At 43.2% G+C, this 22,239-nt stretch overlaps 1 protein-coding gene across 1 annotated transcript in view; it reads left to right on the top strand.

The window, feature by feature from the left end:
• The window catches only part of EPYC (epiphycan), a 50,554-nt gene that overhangs the window by 24,807 nt on the left and 3,508 nt on the right, over window positions 1-22,239 (top strand). The window contains exons 2-4 of the mRNA XM_015415351.1: window positions 8,016-8,169; window positions 16,631-16,789; window positions 17,034-17,236. Of these exons, the coding sequence (XP_015270837.1) occupies window positions 8,016-8,169; window positions 16,631-16,789; window positions 17,034-17,236 (516 nt within the window). The remainder of the gene's footprint in view (window positions 1-8,015; window positions 8,170-16,630; window positions 16,790-17,033; window positions 17,237-22,239) is intronic.

Here is a 22,239-nt window from a genome sequence, read left to right on the forward strand (position 1 = left end):
TTCGGACGGGAGATCCTGGTAGATTTCAATTCTGGCTCCCTTGAAGTTAAGGTGTCCTTTCTGTCTGGCAGTTCGCATGATCGCGTTTTTAAAACGTGTGTCCAAGACTGTTAACAGAATGTCTCTGGACTGCCGTTTTTTAAGAGTTGCCAGGGAGCCTAGGCGATAAGCCTTCGTTATGATCGGGATGATGTCTCCCTCAATTGGAATCTCTTGTGCCAGCCATTTTGATAAAAAATCGTGAAGTTGGAACGGTTCACACACCTTCTCATCCAGCCCTCTGATCTTAAGGTTATTTTGACGGGTAACCATATCTATTTTTAGAGTTCTTTCTGCAATCACCTCGTCCACTTTCCGACCCTCTTGTATTTCGCGCCAATTAAGTTGTGTGTTAGATAACGCACTCCCCGCTACCGCAGCATTCTCATCAATACTTTTTTGCATATTTTCAAGTTGTTCATGAATCGGGCGCATTATTAGAGCCATATTATCAAGAAGTGTCTTTTCAAGTCTGTTCAGTGTCGCTTCAAAGACTGAGGTAGACACCGGGGCATCGGCTTTCCCTCCCCCTGTGCCTGTTGCCGCCATTTTGGCAGGGATACTGCGGCGCTGGCCTGTTTGAAAGGGGCTCGGTTTGGCGCTCAGTTTGACTTGTACCTTTTGTTTTTTGTTGTCCGTTTGATGGCTGGTGGTTCTTGTTTGGACCTTCATAAATTTTAGAGCATGTACAGGGCGATTTTAGTCAGCACGATTTGAAGGTGTGGAGGGTTCTCCGGAGCTCTTGGTTTAGGCGGCCATCTTTCTTGCCCGCGTCGCCACGCCCCCCATTTAACTGTATTTTTAACGAATTGTTATTAGTTTGATGTCCACAAGACTAAGCCTAAACAACATCAGTTTTGTTTGTGATGTTTAAGGTGCAATAGACAGAAATAATAGTGTTGTCATGCTTTGCAAAGGCTTCTGTAGATTTAATTTCGGAAGGATTGTTTTGGGGTTGCACTGAGTTCGCAAGGAGCAACTAAGGCTCTTGCCCACAGAATAGACATGTTGAGGACTACCATATGGTGGGAGTAGTGAATTACTTGTGAGGAGGGTGCGTTCTTCAGACTAGAAGCATGAAACCTTCTGTTTGCTGTTTCCTTTGGTGTTCTTCTTTAAAGAGTAACCTGGGTTTTGTGCTATTACTACAGCCAGGATGTTGCAATAAGAACAAGGAGGAACATTAAGAAACTCAGTTTTATCAGCACATTGCCTGAGGCTGTGGTCACACTGGCAGATTGGTGCGATATGGTGCCCCCTCTAATTGTACTGGTTTAAAGTGTTGTGGGGCATATCATCCAGACAGCACACACTGTTTTGGGTTACCCATGCAGATATCCCATGGTCAAGAATCCACATTACTGCAGCACCTCAGCCACAGAGTGCACTGCCTGGACATTTTTCAAAATGTATGTATGCACATGTGCACTAATGTGCAAGCATAAGTGCACATGCATGTGCATATACACACCTTTTAAAAAAAAAACAAAAAAACCCTCCCTAGTGGTGGAAATGGATCTGCAGGTTCAGACTGCCAAATCTGTTCTGCGCACACTCCCCTGCGTTCAGACATTTAGCCATGCACAATGAATGTGTGGGGAACCAAAAACACCACTTGTGATGTGCCTTTTTAACCTGGCTCCAAGTCATCCTATGATGGGATGAGTATGCTGGGGGAATGCCTGACAGATGTGGCTGTGTGACTGTGCCCATTTAATCTGTTTGTGAACAGTGCCTATATCGGGCCAAACTGCCAGTCTGAACACAGCCTAAGAGATGCTAAGGCTTAGATATAAACATAGATATTTAACATGGATAAAGAAAAAAATACCAGTGAAACACATATTCTACGTATAAAGTACACGTATAGGCCCTTCTACAAAACCCACAAAGGATATAAATATGATCATCTTCTTTTTGGATACCCGTATGATATTTTATAAATATACTACAATAAAAGTGTCACTGCTCAAAATCTCTGGTTGAAAAAGTAATCTTTTTCAGTACTGCCCTGATTTTAAAAAATAGCTTGTTCAAAATGCCTACCACTCCACTGAATAGGCTGCCATATGCATATGCTAACACTTTTGCCTGATGCTAATGCTGGGCCAATATGTCTGGAACATATCCTTCCCTCTAGGCTTCCTCCATGCAGAAAACATCTGCCTTGATTTCCTGTGTTCTTCAGGTCTTTTTTTTTTATTTGTCCCCAAGTCCATTTTTCATAAACTGTCTCCCTTTCTAAAATGCCAGATGGGAGCAATGTGTTGTTGTAATGCACATAATATCCTCCATCCTTTCTCTTGCCACCCTAGAGGGACAGGAACTCAAGTTAATGTCTCATCAGATACAGATATTCCATGAATTGTTTCTTCAGTAGCTTCATGGTTATGAAAGCAAAACCAAATGGCTTTAATACTCTGAAGGCTTGGACTTTGGAAATTCAAACTGTGGCGCTGGGCTGGAAATTATTAAGAAGTTTGACACAATCCCCCTCCCCAGGTTTGAACAGGGACTGAAGCCTGTGACTTGCCGATCATTACTTAGAATCATAGAATAGAATAATAGAATCATAGATGTGGAAGGGACCTCCAGGGTCATCTAGTCCAACCCCCTGCACAATGCAGGAAATTCACAAATACCCCACCCCCAGTGACCCCTGTTCCATGCTCACAAGATGACAAGATATTCAAGAATCCTGGTCAAACTGGCCTGGAGAAAAATTGCTTCCAGACCCCAAAGTGGCGATCAGCATATCCCTGGTTGTGTAAGAAAGAGCCACAAGAACTAAGTACTGATGCAACCCTTCTTGTCAACTAGCTTAGCACAATTAGTGATTTATTTATTTTTCTATGCTGCCTTTCTACCCAAATGAGGTTCCCAAGTCAGTGAACATCAAAACATTAAACGCTTCAACATTCAAATGTCTGGACATTAAAACAGCATTTAAAACATAAGTGCTTTGAGTTGAGCCAAGTAAATCTAAACATTCCTTTCTCATTAGTGTTAGAAGTGAACTTCTGAGGAGTTTGCTGGCACTGAAAGCTGCAAGATACCAACCACACCTGCTGAAACTTATAACAGCATAAAACAATGATACAGATTTCTGAAACTTTTTATACAGAATTCAGCTCAGATAGGTTGAATTTGGGTGCTATATTCTAGGGCCACAATTCAGCACTCTTCAGAATCAGCCTACTACAAACTGCATTTTAGTAACTAATATTAGACTGACTTGATTTTTTTGAATGGCATAAACTGTTATCCTCCATGAACAGAATATATTGTCATCATTGCTTTGTTATCCCAAGTGGCTCGCCTTTTGCCTCTTCGTTTGTGTAGGATACATTTGTTCATGTTTTTGTGAGAGGCCACAGTATGCAGTAGGTGGGTCATGCTGCTGAAAAACCGGATGCCTGGGTGCTCTCTCTTTGCTGATTCTATTGTGCTTTTGATTCTGTATTTTACTGATAGAATATTTGAAGTAGTTCTGGAGGGTCCTAGAAGCAATGAGTAGAGCTAGTAATTAAATATGCTGTAAAATCTACTGCTGCAACATTTTTATAAAAAAATGAAACAGAGAATTTGTGCCTTTGATAGTTGCATGGCAGACAAAAAGAAACTGGTGCGATCTTTCTTTGTGACTGCATATCCATGCCCCAAAGATTCACAGGATCAGTTCCTGTCTCTATTGCAGCTAGTAAAGGAAGAGATCTTCTGTCTATAAAATAGCTGCAAACAAAAATAAATTTGAAGCTAGAGATGTAAACGCCTCCCATCCCCATCCTCCCTAGAAAACTCATGAATCTTACTGAAGTTCTTCAGTTTCAATTACAGAATTACAGAATTTTTGTTTTGTTTATCTCAGCATTCTTTCATACGTTTTCCTTATCTGGTCCCTTTAATTGTTCACTGAAATGGAGTACCAGTTCATTCTCAAATACCACATCTATTATGCCACAAGCACATCCAGTTTCCCGCTGCACTTGCTGTTAGATTCTTCCTGCATCTTTCTACATGCAGGAAGGTTGCTGATGTGAGAAGAGAGATCCTTCATATCCACTGGTATGTACAGAGGAGAAGAGGGTTGAGAAGTGTGCAGCAATGGCCTGGATAATCACTATGTTGTCATCTTCCTTTTTTGATGTAAATGGATACGCATGTTGCTACAATATTTTTTAAAAATAGGATTAAATTCAACATTACCTACTTTCAGACTTATCAAACTGTATTTCCCAGTGTACCCCCACATGCCAGTGATGCTCTTCAGGCTGTCTTCTCCTTGTGGTGCCCTCTCTTAGGATTTCCTGTATGGGCTTTCTTAGCAGTAGGTCCAGTCCTGTCAGAGGGGGTGTAGGGATGCTAGGATACCTGTTGGTTTGGCTTGTGTCCTTTTTTGCTTTTTGCAAATAGGGACCTTTTGATGATAATGATGATGATTGGCTTGACAGGTCATCAGTCTATTCATCGGTGTTTAACAGATTGTTCCATGTATTACTTTCTAACCGTACAGCTAGGAATGGGATTCTAATCCCCCTCTCATTACTGCATTTTGAGAACGCCGAAACACAGCAAAGTTAGAGATCAGAAGTTTAAGATCTATAACTCTGCTATGTTTCAGCCTCCCCTAAATAAAGTGGGGAAGGAATGGGCTTCTACCCCCAGTGTGGTATAATGGTTAAGAGCATCAGGTCATAATCCAGAGTTGGAATTCCCACTTCTCTACATGAAGCCTGCTGGGTGACCTTGGGCCAGTCACAGTTCTCTCAGAACTCTCTCAGCCTCACCAATCTCACAAGGGGCCTGTTGTGGGGAGAGGAAGGCAAGGCAACTGTAAGCCACTTTGAGACTTTTTAGCATAGAGAAAAATGGGGTATAAAAACTAACTCTTCTTTCTCATTAGCACTCAGGGTTGCCAGGTCCTCCTCTCTGGCTACTAGCAGGGGATGGGGGCATAGAGTTGTCAGATCCTCATAATTTATGTGGAAGGGGAATGAGTAACTGTCAGAACCATGAGGATTCAATCATAGAATTTTTACACTGTCAAAACAAAACTGCCATCATATTATAGCTTATATCTTGGTCTAGTAGAATCACCATAAAAATCGTGTATCCTCATGATTTTTACATAGGGTTACCCAAAACATTGCCAGATTGCATGTCACATCCATGTCTACACAGTGCACAATGAAAAGCATGGATCAATGCTTTGTGTTATCTAGGCATGGGCTTCTAATTCACTCCCCACCCACTGCTATGTTCAGGAAAGTTGAAATATAGCAGTTAGAGACCTGAACCCTCTGATCTCCAACCATGCCATATTGCAGCCTTTCACAAACATAGGAATTGGGGGGGGGGGGGTCTGGACTAGAAATCCACTCTTGGGATAGTTGCCAATCAATTTGACTTGGCAGCATCTTTTGAGTGTGCACGTTTCTTTGAAAACACAATGCAAATCAGTTGGACAGACATTTATGGTTGTTCAGTAAGAACCAAACAGATCAGGTGATTCGATCAATATGTTTGAATATGGCAATTTGGACTGTTGAATGTTGTTTGCAGCAACATTTGCAGCATCCTTAAGTAGATGTGAATAATGTCTTTATTGGCTACAGTTAGGAAGAGCTGCAAGACAGTTCTGTTTCAGAGGGCATTTGCTGGAGTGTAAATTTCTTCATCAGACTTGCCAGTGGTTTTAATCTATGTTTCGTTTTAATTTGTGCAGTTGTTTATACTCTCCACGTCCATACTTAGTTTTTAATTTGTATTGATTTTAATTTTTTTTTACTTGCATGTTTGTTTTTATCTTGTTAATAGACTTATATTTTTATTTTCTTGCATCTTGGTATTGCATTGTTAGCTGCTAAGTCTAAGGAGATAAGAACATAAGCCAATGTTGGATCAGGCCAATGGCCCATCCAGTCCAACACTCTGTCACACAGTGGCCAACAATACCAGGTGCCATCAGGAGGTCCAGCAGTGGGGCCAGGACACTAGAAGCCCTCCCACTGTTGCCCCCCCCCAGCACCAAGAATACAGAGCATCACTTGCCCCAGCCTGAGAGTTCCTATCTATAAAGTAGATAAGGTGGGATATAAATGTTCTATTTTTTAAAAAAAGGTAGAAGAACCAGGGTTATTGTTTCAGAATATACGTTAGCACTGTAATTTAAAGTGGAAACCAGGGACACAATATATGTTCATTGCTTGCTGAAAATTACTTTCTTGACTTGAGGAATGAAAAAAATAATGAGAATAAGTTACACACCCAGGCCAGAATTTAACCTGTGGGCCATTTCAGACCTCCCTAGCAGGTGATCTTTTCCTCATAGTGAAGGAACAATTTGTGTGCCCTTTCTAGGGCAAGTGGAGCCAGAGAAAAGGGGCATCCCCCTCTGCCCATTCCACTGGAAAGCAGGGGTGGGAGGGACCCAGACCCCCTAGTAGTTCCTTCTCCCCCCTTACAGCACTCCCTTGCAGTGCCAATGCAAGTGAGTGCTTTTTAAGGTGAGTTCCCCCAATGTATGCCTGGATGTGAGTCTGGTTGCACACCCAAGGCCCGGCATATGTCAGGCATAGCATGTAGCTTGGCCCTAAACTAGCACCACTCAAGTGAAACATTACTCAGAGCTGGCATGATGTAGTGGTTAGAGTGCTGGACTAGGGCCTGCTCTGCTGTCATGGGAACTCGCCAGCTGACCCTGGGCCCATCACAGTATCTCAGCCTAACCTACCTCACAAGGTTGTTGTTGTTGTAAGGATAGAGTGGAGGAGGGGAGAACAATGTGATAAGCTGTTTTGTGTCCCATTAGGGAGAGAAGCAGGTTATAAATAAAAATAATTATAAGTATTATTATTACATTGGTATTTCACTTTTTCTATTGGTGTGTGAGCTTCAGAACTATAGAATGAAATAGATCAGGATGCCTGAAGATGACTTGCCCGTGACCAAAACCTTAGTACTTATCTCCAAGTCTTCAGTGCTTTTCGAGCAAAATTTCCGTTTATAGTTGGAATTGAGACTGAATATTGACATTGTTTTGTCCTGCAGACATAACCACAGAAAGTTTTCAGTCATTCAGATTACTGAAAAAGTTTGGCATTTACAGCGTTTATTAAAAATAGCTATTCTATCACTAACTTTATGTATGTATGCAATCTCATATTCTGAATAAAGCTGATTTTTACAGCAGCTTTCCCTTTTATAGGATTGATTGCCAGATCTCTCCAGGGTGGTTAATATAGCATGAATGAGAAGCAAAGCTTCACTAATAAAAGTTCCACTGCATGCAAAATCTGTGCTTGCTAAATCAAGTGGCTGAGACATGATTCTGCTTTAGACATGTGGGATGGTTACAGAATGGACAATGAACTGTAGCATTGTGTTCCGGAGCATATGCACCATCTAGTGGTGGAACAGGATTGTGACACTCCCCCAAACTTTTACTGGGACTAATCTCTGTTGGATAGGCATAAACCAAAGTTCCAAAGAGTTAATTTTTGTGTCCCCAAAACCACAGGCATGCTCAGTGGGATTTTTTTCCTAAACTTGAACAGGGCCACATCACAAATGGCTTCGGGAAGGTCCTTCACTGAAATTCTAAGCAGAGTTTTTTGTTGTTGCAGTTACACCCTTCTAAATCCATTGAAGTCAATTGTGTTTAGGATGGCACTGACAGTCTCAAAAATAGTTTGTCAAAGCCTCCTTCTCTAGCTCTTGGGCTAATCATGTTAGCCAGGTGCTATAACAACCATAATAGTAACACAGAGAGAGCCAGTATGATGTCATATTTAGAGTGTTCGACTAAGACCATGGAGACCTAGAATGAAATCCCCACATGACCATAAAGCTAACTTTTGCCAGTGTCTCTCACTCTACCTTAACCTATCCATATCCAGCTTCTAATGTGAATGAATGGCAAATCATTATTAATGCAGACATCTTAATGCCACAACATTCCCTTTATGTATGTGTAGGTAGAGATTGGAACAGTGTTACCATCCATAACTCGAGAAATTTATGTACCTTCACCACTGCCAGAAGAACCTGAAGAAGAAGCATCTACACCCAAACTTATTGATGGCTCTTCACCTCATGAACCAGGAGTTCTTGGTCCACATACACATGAAGGTTTGTAAAAAGAAAATTGCGGCATACTTATGTTTTGCTTAGTCTGCCAGATTTGGGGGCTTTAATTCCAGCCATCATTGTCTTGCAGGGGGCCTCCAGGTATCTTCTGCATTTTCACTTTACCCTTTTATCTCATACTAAATGCTCTCTGCTTTCCATTGAGGAATTGAGCACCATCAGAATAATTACACTGAAGTGTCACATTATTGCAAAGTTCCTAAAATGCCTGCAATTTATAACCGCAAAGAGCTTAGATATACTGAAGGTTAGTTAAAGGATTGCTCAACCAACTGATCATACACATCAGTTAAGATGAGCTTCAGAGGTCCTGCTCTTCAGAAACATCAGACAGGGCTTTCTCTCGGTTAGCTACTTGGTTGGATTCAATTTTCTCTCAGGGCTAGCTACTCAGGTGGATCCAACCAGCACCAAGACTGTTGAACTTACTCTCAACAGTACAACCGACTGTTTGGAAATTATAGTTGATTTAAAGTGCAGAGTCAAGATTGCTGGTTGGTAAGGGGTATAGGGAACATATTTCTCCACTGCTGAAAGAATGACAGTAGCTGTAAATGCATTTCCAAGCTCCATTCAAAGTGCTGATTTCTATTTTTAAAGTCTTAAAATGTCTAGGATATTAAAGGACTGTATACTCCCATATGTACTTGCCTGTCAGTTACCATCTTCCACAATGGTTCTGCTCAGTGTTGTCCTCTGTATCAGATGAGAGATGATGAGTAGCTGCCACTTGAGAGACAGGATGTAATCCCTAGGTAAAATCTTAATCTTTAATGGTTTGTGTCCATGCAAAAGCCTGTCCCATTTGAAAGTGATCTTCTTCTTTGTGTTCTGAGTTTAAATAACTTCTGTCTTTTCCCACTCTACCTTGGGATGGCCTTACTGTGTATTCCTGTCCAAAAGGAAGAATATACATTCTGGATATTTCCCTCTCTGTCCCTTTTGGGTGTGACATATTAGCAGGGTGTGGAGTGGTACTTTGGCCACAGTCATTAGCATAACCATGACTTAGAATGCTTTGTGCTTGGAGCTTGATGGTTCTTCTTTCCTTCAACCACCTCCTTTCTGCCAGCTTATGAGTTTGTAGCTGGGTCCTTGCTCATGGATGCAGGACATTTCTCCACATTCTCTGATCTTACCTTGAAATGATTTCTTTTGTACTAAAGAACATTTCAAAAAGACCCGAACAATTTTTAATGAAGTAGATTTACCTTTCTAGCTCGTCCAGAAATGCTATAGCTACTCAGTTGGATCCAACCAGGTTTTCAGCTGGCAAAAAATGGGAGGATAGAGCCTCTTTTCACCATCAAAAGGGATTTCCTGGGGATCATGGAACCTTCATGGACAAAATCCATGTGGAATAGGGTATGGAGTAAAGAAGGAAATTAGGACAGGTTGAGTGAAAACGCTGCCTGGGTCCAACCTATTACTTCTAAGAAATTCAAGTTGCAGTGCCCAGACCCTTACTGCTAAGAAGTGTAATATCAATACAAATCTGTAGCATGCCCTAAGCAAATAAGCTTTTAGGTAATTGTGGAAGGTACTTCAGGGCTGGCACTTCTATTATCAAATTCAGTGGATTCCAGAAACTGTAGGGACACTAAAACAGGAACTTTTTTTTAAAAAAAGAGTTAAGTAAACGGAGGTTTCAACTGAGAAAGACTGGGAAGTAATAACTTGGTTCCAAAGATAAATCTTTCACTAGGCCTTTTAGGCTTGCCAATTAAGCTGCAGGAAGACCCTCCCACATTCCAGGCCCTTCTTCCCAGGGCTCTCCTGGCAAAGTCTCTACCTGAAGCTTCAGTTTTACAGTAGGAATCCAATCATCTTCTTCAGCTTCCACAAGCCCCGGTGGTGTATTTGCAGCTCTCACAGGCCTGTCTCTCCTGAGAGCCAGTTTGGTGTAGTGGTTAAATGTGCGGACTCTAATCTGGGAGAACCGGGTTTGATTCCCCACTCCTACACTTGCAACTGCTGGATGACCTTGGGTAAGGCATAGTTCTGTCAGAGCTGTCCTTGAAGGGCAGTTCTCTCAGTGCTCTCTCAGCCCCACTTACCTCACAGGGTGTGTGTTGTGGGAGGGGAAGGGAAAGGTAAGCTGCTCTGAGACTCTGAGTGAAGGGTGGGGTATAAATCCAATCTCCTCCTCCTCCTCCAGTTTTTTCCTCCCACCTCTCCACTCTGGTTTCCTTCCCTTTTTCTTTGCCCTCTTCCTCTTCCCCATCAGAAAAAAGACAACTGTTACATAGGCCAGGGTCAGGGCCAAGGCTCCCTCTAAGCTGTGGAGTCATGTGAGCAAAAATTCTACTTTGTGAGCTGCTGGCATTAAAGTTGTGAGCGAGAGATTTGGCTGCTGTTGTTTGCTCTGGAGCCATCCTTCCTGAGCTAAGACAAAAACGTGTGAGCCGGAGGCTAAAAAAACTGTGATCTAGCTCACACCAACTCAGCTTAGAGGGAACACTGGTCAGGGCTACAGGCCGGTCAGTCTGACTTCTATTGTTGGGAAGATATTAGAGCAGATTGTAAAGGAATCGATCTGTAAGCATCTGAAGGACCACTTAGTGATCCGGGGAAGTCAGCATGGTTTTGTCCCCAACAGATCTTGTCATACCAACCTGGTTTCCTTCTTTGATCGTGTGATGAGCTTACTGGATCGTGGGAACTCTGTTGATGTGATTTACCTGGATTTCAGTAAAGCTTTTGATAAGGTTCCCCATAACATTCTGATGGGCAAACTGGAAGACTGTGGGCTGGACTATAGGACAGTTTGGTGGATAGGGAACTGGTTAGAGGACTGCACCCAAAGAGTGGTGGTCAATGCTGTTTCATCAGATTGGAGGGAGGTGTCCAGCGGGGTGCTGCAGGGCTCGGTTTTGGGCCCAGTACTTTTCAATATGTTTATCAATGATCTAGATGAAGGGGTAGAAGGGCTACTCATTAAATTTGCCAATGATACCAAATTGGGAGGAGTAGCAGACACCCAAGAAGACAGAGTTAAAATTCAACAAGACCTGAATACTCTGGAGAAGGGGGCAGTTGCAAACAGGATGCAGTTCAACAAAGATAAATGCACAGTATTACATCTGGGCCACAAAAATGTCAAGCACAAATACTGGATAGGGGATGTGTTTCTGGGGAGTAGTGTATGCAAAAGAGATCTTAGGGTAAGAGTGGGACTGTAAACTAAATTCGAGCAGTCAGTGTGATGTGGTGGCAAAAAAAGGCAAATTCAGTCTTGGGTTGTATTAAAAGGGCCATAGCATCGAAATCGCAGGAGGACATAGCCCCTCTGTATACTGCCTTGGTCAGGCCACAACTTGAGTACTGTGTGCAGTTCTGGAGGCCTCACTTCAAAAAGGATGTGGACAAAATCGAGAGGGTGCAGAAGAGAGCGATGGGGATGATCAGGGGTCTGGAGACTGAGCCCTACGAGGAAAGGCTAAGGGCCTTGGGAATGTTTAGTTTGGAGAAGAGGAGATTGAGGGGGGACATGATTGCTCTCTTTAAATATTTGAAAGGCTGTCATTTGGAGGAAGGCAAGGAGCTGTTCCAGTAGGACCCGAACAGGACCCAAAGCAACGGGTTTAAATTACATGCAGAATGGTATTGGCTGGATATTAGGAAAAACTTTTTCACGGTCAGAGTGGTTCAAAGGTGAAATCAGCTGCCTAGAGAGGTGGTTAGCTCCCCTTTACTGACAGCTTTCAAGAAGAGGCTGGACGAATATTTGTCAGAGATGCTTTAGGCTGGTCCTGCATTCGGCAGGGGGTTGGACTAGATGGTCTGTATGGCCCCTTCCAACTCTATGATTCTATGATTCTATAATGTGGTCACTTGAAAGCATTGTCTGCTTCGGCTTTAAACTCCATAGAGTTTGCATTTCATATTGTGTTAAATATACGTGTAATCCTTTGTGGAACTATTGTAATGATTTAGAATATTTCTGTTTATTTACATGTGATTGTTATGATCCTCTATTTCAATTAGACTGTAGTTTCATGCATGGCTCTGGGGAGTTATTTTTGTTTTCTGCCTGGGTACTTCTTGTCAGCAGCTCCCCTGCTGTCCCTGTTGCTTTCCTCTCTATTGGTAAGGAGGAGCTAGAGAAAGAGAGATGAGATGGAAGAAGGGTGGTGTTGAAATCGGAGGGGGAGAGAGTAAAGAAGTGGAAAGTGAGGAAGAGGACACGGGCTGAAATAAAAAGAACAGGAAAATAGCATAGGGTTGCCAAGTCACCCTGGCTGCTAGTGTGTGTGTGAGGGGGGGTTAGGATTGCCAGCTTGGAGAACTCTGGAGGTTTGGGGGTGCAGCCTGGGGAGGACAGGGACCCCCCAGTGGGGGCGGGGATTTCCCGCTGCCAGGCCCCAACTCTCCACTGCCAGCCACCAACCAGCTGGCTGGCAGAGGGGAATTACCCCCCAAAAGGAGAAAACCAGAAATTAGTAACATGTCTGTGTGACCTGGAAATGATATAGGCACATTGGGGACATCTAGGGTGATGCTCTGGTTTTTGGGAAAAAACTCTATAATAAAAGCTAATTCTACCATAGAGTTTTGCCCAAAAAACTGAGCATCGCCCCCCCCCATCCCCAATGTGCCTATATCACGTCTGGGTCATGTAGGCACATTGCTGAAATGCAGGGCATTCCTCCCTGCTCCCAGTAAGTGCACACCTCGCTGGCTGCTTGGAGGGACCTAGCAACCCTAAACCTCAGAGGGATACCTTGCAACAGAGTCCACCTTCCAAAGCAGCCATTTTCTCCAGGGGAACTGATTTCTGTAGTCTGTAGGTCCTGCCTGGAGGCTGGCATCCCTAGACAGGTATAGACATGACTGGTCTTCTTCCTCCCCCAAAATGTCATGGGCCATTTAGTAGTAATACTATATTTATCAACTGTTTTTCTGCCAGTCCCAAAAATGCAACTGCAGTATCAGCTTTTATCCAAAAGCAATGAAATGCTTTCCAATGCATTTCTACTTTTTCTATAAAATGTTGATAGTTCTCAGTCCCCCCATCTCTTTTCAAAACCATTCTCAAATTCACTGTAGATGGTATTTTTATTAACCATTCCTGTGTCTTCCTAAAAAAGGGCATGTGAGAATTGCAAAATCTGCTCTAATTACATCCATACATGTGCACTACAGTGGCAGTTGGGTTATTCTGTCTAATAGTCCACAGCTTTCAACCAGCTTTAGAGGTTAACAGATAACAGAAATATTTCTTGATGCCATTGCACTGAGTCAGAACTGATAATTTAAAACAATTCTAAGGAAATTGAAATCTGTTTGGGAAAAAAAACGATTTCCTTAAAAATCATCAAAAAGCATGTCAGCCGCATAATTAAATGTAACCAACATTATTTAGGGTTTTTTAAAGGCATTCAAAACCTTCAAGTACCATATAGTATGAAGAGGTCACCGGGAGCATAGCCCTAAGAATCTAGGGACAAAATTTTCCATTATTGATTTTACACTTTTATTAATTACTTGATCAGTGTGGTAAATGTTACTTCACATCATGAATAATCTTTGTAAAATTAACAGTTTGGGGAGGGAAGCTTTGTCAATATTCAGTGTTAAGCTTACAAGTTGCCTCTCCAGGGCTGCAGTCACATGTGCCATTTGGTGCAGAGGGGAAGCATCCCTATTTCCTCTGGTGGAATTTAACTTGCAGTTGTGCGATCACACATCCCTTTGTGCTGTGGGCTCAGCCTGTCACTGCACAATCAGATGCCACCTCAGATGAATGGGGGGGTTGCCTTTCCCCCCATGTGCATAAATGAGGAATTGCACCTCCGCACTGAGGGTTCCCCATGGAGTATGTGGTTATGCACATATTGCTAAGCGAGAGGAAAAAATGGCACTGAGTCATGATGGAATGAGCAGACCATCCTGACGGCTTGAGAGCGTGCTTGTGTGACCAGACAGGGGAAAGTCCATCCGTGGCCCGTTGGCAAGCATTAGGACCAGACTTTCTCTGGTGTCTTTAACTCTGCTTCTGTGGCAGAGCAGCACAGGGTGCTGACAACTGTTGGACCTTTCCGGGGAAATGATAGGTGCAGGTTGAAGAGGTTCAGGAGTGTATATAATGGATCCTGTGAAAGCTAGAGACATCAAACTCTACATGTCAACCAAGTTATGTGAAGATTGGAGTTTGGGGGTCTGAGTTATGCCCCCCCCCAGAAGAAACCTCCAGAAAAGTGCTTTTGGGAAAATGTCAGATGCAGGTTCAAAAGTGTATAGAATGGACCCCCTGCAGGCTACACAAACCAAATGCACAGGGAACCTCACCCAGCCTTTGAAGTTAGGTAAACATTTTGATTGAGTGGAGACAGTCAGTCTGGAAATATATCCATTCATTATACATCCATTCATCCAAGAACTGCTTGAAAGTTCTTGGAATTTTCCTGCAGGTTGACCTGCCCTGAACTTCAGTTCACAAATGTCTAAAATTTGTCACAAACTTTATTTCATGAGCAAGTTCGTGCCCATCCGTATTTGCTAGATCTCTTTACAAACACTGCAGCAAGCCACAAGTACCCAAAAGGCACTCCTATCTGTGATGCCCTGTGGCGGCAAGGGAATATCATACTTGGGGTCCATGGGTCTTGAAAACATCAACCCAGTAACTGCTTCCTTGCAGAGATGGTTTTATTTCCATATGACAGCTCCAGGTACCTGAAGGTGTCATTATTGTCACCCACCTCAGGGTTACAATACTTCACAAAGGAGAAGAGTCACAATATATCCATGTCACAAGAATATCCATGCCCTACAAGATTTACTACCTTTCCATAGGGCTTGCAAGGCAGAGATGTTCCACCAGGCATTTGATTGAGGACAGCAATGGTCCATCACTCTCATACCCCCACCTCCCCCCTTTTTCTTCATATTTTCCCCTCCATCCAGGGGGCAGGTGGATACTGAAATTATCCGTCATCTTGAACACAGTATTGTTTTCTGATGAATTGCTTTAATATATTTTAATTTTTTCTTATATATTGTATTCGCTTTTGATGTAAGTTGCCCTGAGCCCTGCCTCAGGGTAGGGAGGCCTAGCAAATTGAATGAAATAAATAAATAATAAATAAAATACTGCAGCCTGCCTCTGTGCTTAGGAACCTCCCCGAGACCATTTTTCTTCTTCTCAGGCTGCTGCTTCTTCTGCTCCCCCCCACCTTCTGGCTGGTTTGGCTTTTCTTTCTGCTCCTCTACCTTCCTCCTTCAGCCAGCCCCCTCACACCTGGCCCTTGAGCTCCACAGCCCTGTCTTAAAACACTTGGGCCCAGAGAGCCATTGTTCTCCTATCCAGACTTGCTCACTGCCTCCATCCCTTTTGAGCTTTCCTGGGGCAGACTGCCAAAGCTACCCTGTTGATGAGTTTACCTTGGCTGCATCATTCTGCCCTGGTCCCCCTCATTCCACCCAAGTGAGGCTTGCTGCCAGGACAAGGAGTGTGTCCTAATCCACCAGGCAGGTCATTGCCAGGTAGCCTGCCACACTACCATTGCAAGGGCAGTCCTATTGCTATGGCGATGTGCTATTTGCTGCACTGCTTTTATAGAATGCTGGAAAGCGTGAGACAGAAGGATTTGTGCAAGCTGCTTTTTTGAGTGTTGGAGTCAGATGAGTGTGTTTGTTGGTGATCCTTGGTCCTTTTTTTTTCTTATTTCCTGTTTTCTCATCTCCCTCCCCCCTTCCTTAGAGGGGGTGGTTAGTACCAGAGGCAACCTGCGTGTCTGTCTTGCCACTAAGTCTCTTGCCTGCCTTGCCAACCTGGTGCCAAAGCCAGCAACCAGAATGCAAGAAGTAGCCACCCACTAGAGCAAGCTAGTCAGTGAGTCAACAGCAAGTAGTGTGTGTGTGTCCACACACGCGCACCAAACATTCTTTTCTAATGTTCGGCAAGGTGGAAATATCTATGAAAAATAACTGGGATAGATTCTCTTATAAGCATAAGGATTCATATATATGCATGGGCTTAAGTATTAACTTCAGTACTACCAGTTGCATGCCCCGTGTGGAAACAGACATGGGGGCCTATTGACAATATAGTTCTCTGTGCCTAGGGAACTCTGCAGCAAAGTCTATCATTATTTAAAAATTACAAACAATTGTCTTATTAACCTTTTATGTTTCTCAGGAAACCTGAACTGACAAGGCGTTGACATCAAATTTTTAAAGGTCCTTTTAAAATTCTAACTTGGATATCCTGGTGATTCATAAAGCTGATTGTAAGGGGCTGAAACTGAAGTGTTCGCGCACTTGGGCATTTTCAGAGCTGACAAGATTAAAAAAAACATCTTTATTCAGATCTCATTCCACACTTTTTGAAATGGTCATTATTTGGATTAATGCAATTTACAGGTGTGTGTGTGTATATATATATACATGTGTGTGTATTTGTGCCCTAAAATAAATTATTTTTCATTCCATGTTCTAGGCCTTCCAACTTGTCTGCTGTGCACTTGTCTGGGTACCTCTGTGTACTGTGATGACCGTGAACTTGAGGCACTCCCACCCTTGCCCAGGCAAACCACCCATTTCTACTCCCGCTACAATAGAATCAAAAAGATCAACAGGGATGACTTTACTAACCTAAGTACGGATAACTGCTGCCAAAAACTGGTTATCATTTTCATTTTAGTACATGCTATAGGAGTATTTATTCATCTTGAACAATATGATGGTAATATACATTTCTAGACTGAAAATCCATGACCATGAATACTTTAGGAGTATTTATATCTATAAACATTGCAGTAGCTTTTATTAATTTTGTTCTTTTACAAAGGCAGAAATACAATCAAGAGTGCTCTTTAATGTTATTCATTTTCCCCTGCCAGGCAATTTAAGGAGGATTGACTTGACTTCTAATTTAATATCTCAAATTGATGAAGATGCCTTCAGGAATCTGCCTCAACTTCAGGAGGTGATACTCCGGGATAACCAGATAAGGCAGCTGCCAGAATTACCCCCAACATTGACATTCATCGATATTAGTAACAACAGGCTTGGTCGCAAAGGGATAAAACAGGAAGCTTTCAAAGTGAGTCTGGAATTTGATTGTTCATTTCTTGAAACATTTATGCCAAAAAAATTAGCAGAACTACAGATGGTCCTCTTGTGAGGCAAGGAAAAGCAGCTCCTTCCAGCAGTGGTCTTGGGTGCCATTGAGGATGGCAGAGTGGGATCCAGACAAAGATGAACTTGTGCAGCATGCTTTGTTGTTTACCTAGTTCTCCTGTGCAACTTTTCTTTATTTCAATGATGTCTGAACAGGAAAACCTATTGGTAGATTGTGCTCCATATTAGAGGGCACGTGCATGTAGGAAAAGGCAGCAGGAAAAGAGGAAGACCCAGCATGAGATGGACTGCTTCAATAAAGGAAGCCATAGCCTTCAGTTTTCAAGACATGAACAAGGTTGTTAATAATATAATGTTTTGGAGGTCATTAATTCTTAGGGTTGCCATAAATTGGAAGTAACTTAATGGTACATAACAAAAGTATGTATGTTTAAATGAACAGAGTGCACTTTGGATTTTCTGGCTCAGATACTGAAAATACTTTGAGATATCCCTGGATAGAATGAAAATAAAGTTAAGCTTTAAGTTGAACCCTGGATATCAGCAAAATCAGCAAAATCTAGAATTATCTTCATTCTGCTGCAGTCTGATAAGATTCAATAAAAGAGCCCTGTGGGTGCTCTTATGTTTGTTTTTATGTGGTTAATGCCAGTAAGTATTTTCAAGTCAAAATTCAAGATTATAGTTGAAATACAAGTTGCTACCAGGAAACTGAGCTCTACGTGCCCTCATTTTTTTTTTGCATTAACAAATCTCACATCTTTACCCAGTAGAATCATTTGCTACTGACATTTCCAGATCTTAGCCCCATGCACACTGATCCTTATATTCCCAGGGCCTTTTTGAGGATTTCACCCTAACTCAATTGAATTTTGAATTCCCTCATGGGATGGACAGTCTGTGAACACCCTGTTGTTCAGTGGTTTACTCCTTCAGCAATTAGAGTGCTTGTAAAGTTTCCATTACATCAATGTGAAACTGAGCAATGAGCTCTGAGCAGGAGCAGGAGAGAGAGAGCTGTGAGAGAGGTGAGTGGGTTTCTTTTACTTGCTTTCAGCTGAGAGAATTCAGCTAAGGATATTTTGTGGGAAAACTGTGTTTAGCAGTGTGTGGAAGCACTTAGAGTTCTTGCAGAGTCCTGGCTGATTGAGTGTGGGAGAGGAACGGGCATTGTTTGACTGGGATTGCCTGTAATTGAGAGGAAGTGGAAGGGGCATTGTTTTGCCTGTGATTGAGTGCCTGGGTGAATTTTAATTTGAATAGCTGCTGCCTGACCTCTGCTGGGGGAGGCCTCTATTTAAGGAAGCACCTTGCCAGAGGCACGAGCCTGCAGGGGGTTGGGGGCTATCCAGTGTTTTGCACGGAGTGTCACATGTATGACTATCTGCCCACTGGGCAGAAGTCTTGGGTGTGTCCTCGGTGCAAGGAGCTCCTGGTTCTCAGGGAACGTGTGTGCTCCCTTGAGGCCAAGGTGGCTGACCTGGAGAAGCAGAGACAGTCAGCTAGGCACACAGAAAAGACTCTCGGGGACTTGTTAGCTTCGTCCCACTCTGGATCTGGCAGCCCCGCTGCTGTCAGGGAGCATGAGGGTCTAGGGGAAACAGGGCACCATGCTGAGGATAAGGGGAATGTGCCCTCAGAAGGGACCTCTTCCCCAGCTGGTGAGCGGCTCTCCTTTTGCACCAAGGAACCATCCCTGAGCAGGGTGGGAGGGGGGCTCTTGGTAGTGGGTGATTCGATCCTTAGGCAGGTAGACAGCTGGGTGGCGAACCCGCGTACTGACCGTATGGTGACTTGCCTGCCTGGTGCGAAGGTAGCGGACATTACGCGTGTTTTAGATAGGCTGGTAGATAGTGCTGGGGAGGAGCCAGTGGTCGTGGTGCATGTCGGCACCAACGATGTGGGGAAATGCAGTCGTGAGGTCCTGGAGGAGAAATTTAGGCTGCTGGGCAGGAAACTTAGGTCCAGGACCTCCAAGGTAGCCTTCTCAGAAGTGTTACCTGTTCCACGCGCAGGGCCGGAGAGACAGGCAGAGATCAGGAGTCTCAATGCGTGGATGAGACGATGGTGTAGGGGGGAAGGGTTCAGGTTTGTTAGGCACTGGGATACTTTTTGGAACAAGAGGGAGCTGTACAGGCGAGACGGTCTCCACTTGTCCCGAGAAGGAACCAGGCTGCTGGCACTTAAAATCAAAAAGGTGGCAGAGCAGCTTTTAAACTGAATATTGGGGGAAAGCCGACAGGAGATGAAAAGTCTCTGGTTCGGGTTGGCTCATCTGAGAGAGGTGAGGGGGTACCGGTTGCTTTTCTACAGGGAGGTGGATTGAAATTGTCCACAGAGGCCATGGCTGGTGACATGGACTGCCGGACAACGACTCGAGATAGCAAGAGGAAGGATGCAGGCTTAACTTGTAAGGGAAATTACAGCTGTTTCTATACAAATGCTAGAAGTGTCCGAGGTAAAATCGGGGAGTTGGAGTGCTTGGTGTCGGAGGGAAAAATAGACATTGTGGGTATTTCTGAAACTTGGTGGGATGAGGAAAATCAGTGGGACACAGTGATTCCCGGTTATATATTATATCGGAAGGATAGGGGGGGAAGGGTTGGAGGTGGGGTAGCTCTGTATGTCAGAGAGGGTATAAAGTCTAGAAAGATTGAGAGGCTAAGTGAATTGGATTCGCTTCTGGAAGTTCTATGGGTTGAAATAGGGGGGCCAAAAGGAAACTTAACACTGGGAGTTTGTTATCGCCCACCAGATCAAAAGATAGAGGAGGATTATAAAATGATGAATGCCTTAAAGATAGCAACTAGACAAAAACACTGTGTAATAATAGGTGATTTTAACTACCCACACATTGATTGGGTCAATATGTGTTCTAGTCGGGAAAAAGAGATTGAGTTTCTAGACACTCTAAATGACTGTGCTATGGAGCAGATGGTCACGGAACCTACCAGGGGAGAGGCGATCCTTGATTTGGTCCTAAGTAACACTCAAGACCTGGTGAGAGATGTAAAAGTGATTGCACCGCTTGGAAACAGTGATCATAATGTTGTTGAGTTCATCATTTGTACAAATAGAGAATTGGCCAAAAAGACTCACACAACCATTTTTAACTTTAAAAGGGGTAATTTCTCTGATATGAGGGGACACGTGGGGAGGAAACTGAAAGGAAAAGTAGAAAGGGTCAAAACAATTGGGGAAGCTTGGGATCTATTTAAAACTACGATCCTAGAAGCTCAAAAAATATATATTCCGCAGGTTAGGAAAGGCACAAACAGGTATAGGAAAAAGCCTGCATGGTTAACAAACAGAGTAATGGAGGCTGTAAAAAGTAAAAAGAATTCCTTTAAGCAGTGGAAAGCTAGTCACAGTGAGGCTGATAAAACGGAACACAGGCTATGGCAAATAAAATGCAAGTCTGAGGTCAGGCAGGCAAAAAGGGAATATGAGGAGCATATAGCAAAAAACGTAAAAACCAACAATAAAACTTTCTTCAAATACATTAGAAACAGGAAACCAGCCAGGGAGGCAGTGGGGCCCTTGGACGACCAAGGGGTAAAAGGAGTATTGAAGGATGATAGGGAAATGGCTGAGAAGCTAAATGCATTTTTTGCCTCCGTCTTCACTGTGGAAGATGAGAAGTGCTTGCCCACTCCAGAACCACTGATTTCAGGAGGGGTGTTGGAAGACCTGAGTCAGATTGAGGTGATGAGAGAGGAGGTCCTAAAACTGATAGACAACTTAAAAACTGAAAAATCACCAGGCCCAGATGGCATACATCCGAGAGTTCTGAAAGAACTCAAATGTGAACTTGTAGATCTCCTGACAAAGATATGTAATCTTTCCTTAAAATCTGCCTCCATTCCTGAGGATTGGAAGGTAGCTAATGTCACTCCCATCTTTAAAAAGGGTTCCAGAGGAGATCCGGGAAATTACAGGCCAGTCAGTCTGACGTCGATACCGGGTAAATTGGTGGAAACCATTATTAAGGAAAGAATTAGTAGGCACATAGATGAACAAAACCTATTGAGGCAGACTCAGCACGGTTTCTGTAAGGGAAGATCTTGTCTCACTAACCTGTTAGTGTTCTTTGAGGGGGTGAACAAACATGTGGACAAGGGGGATCCAATAGATATTATTTACCTTGACTTCCAGAAAGCTTTTGATAAAGTTCCTCATCAAAGGCTCCTAAGTAAGCTCAAAAATCATGGGATAGAAGGACAAGTCCTTTTATGGATCAAAAACTGGCTAGTTCATAGAAAACAGAGAGTGAGTGTAGGTGGGCAATTTTCTCAGTGGAGGGTGGTAAGCAGTGGGGTACCGCAGGGATCAGTACTTGGTCCACTGCTTTTTAACTTGTTCATTAATGATTTGGAGATGGGAGTAAGCAGTGAAGTGGCTAAATTTGCGGATGATACAAAGTTGTTCAGGGTGGTGAAAACCAGTGAGGATTGTGAGGCACTCCAAGGGGATCTGTCAAGGATGGGCGAGTGGGCGTCAACATGGCAAATGGGGTTCAATGTGGCCAAGTGCAAGGTGATGCACATTGGAGCCAAAAATCCTAAATATAAATACACATTGATGGGGTCTGAACTGGCAGAGACTGAGCAAGAGAGAGATCTTGGAGTTGTAGTGGATAACTCACTGAAAATGTCGAGACAGTGTGTGACTGCAATAAAGAAGGCCAATGCTATGCTGGGGATTATTAGGAAGGGTATTGAAAACAGATCAGCCAATATCATAATGCCCCTATATAAATCAATGGTGAGACCTCATTTGGAATACTGTGTGCAGTTCTGGTCACCACACCTTAAAAAGGATATTATAGCTTTGGAAAAAGTGCAGAAAAGGGCAACTCGAATGATAAAAGGGTTGGAACACTTTCCCTATGAGGAAAGGTTAAAGCGCTTAGGGCTCTTTAGCTTGGAGAAAAGACGACTGAGGGGTGACATGATCGAGGTTTAT

Source organism: Gekko japonicus, unplaced genomic scaffold (assembly GCF_001447785.1).
Source record: "Gekko japonicus isolate JY-2015 unplaced genomic scaffold, Gekko_japonicus_V1.1 scaffold686, whole genome shotgun sequence".
Classification (NCBI taxonomy): domain Eukaryota; kingdom Metazoa; phylum Chordata; class Lepidosauria; order Squamata; family Gekkonidae; genus Gekko; species Gekko japonicus.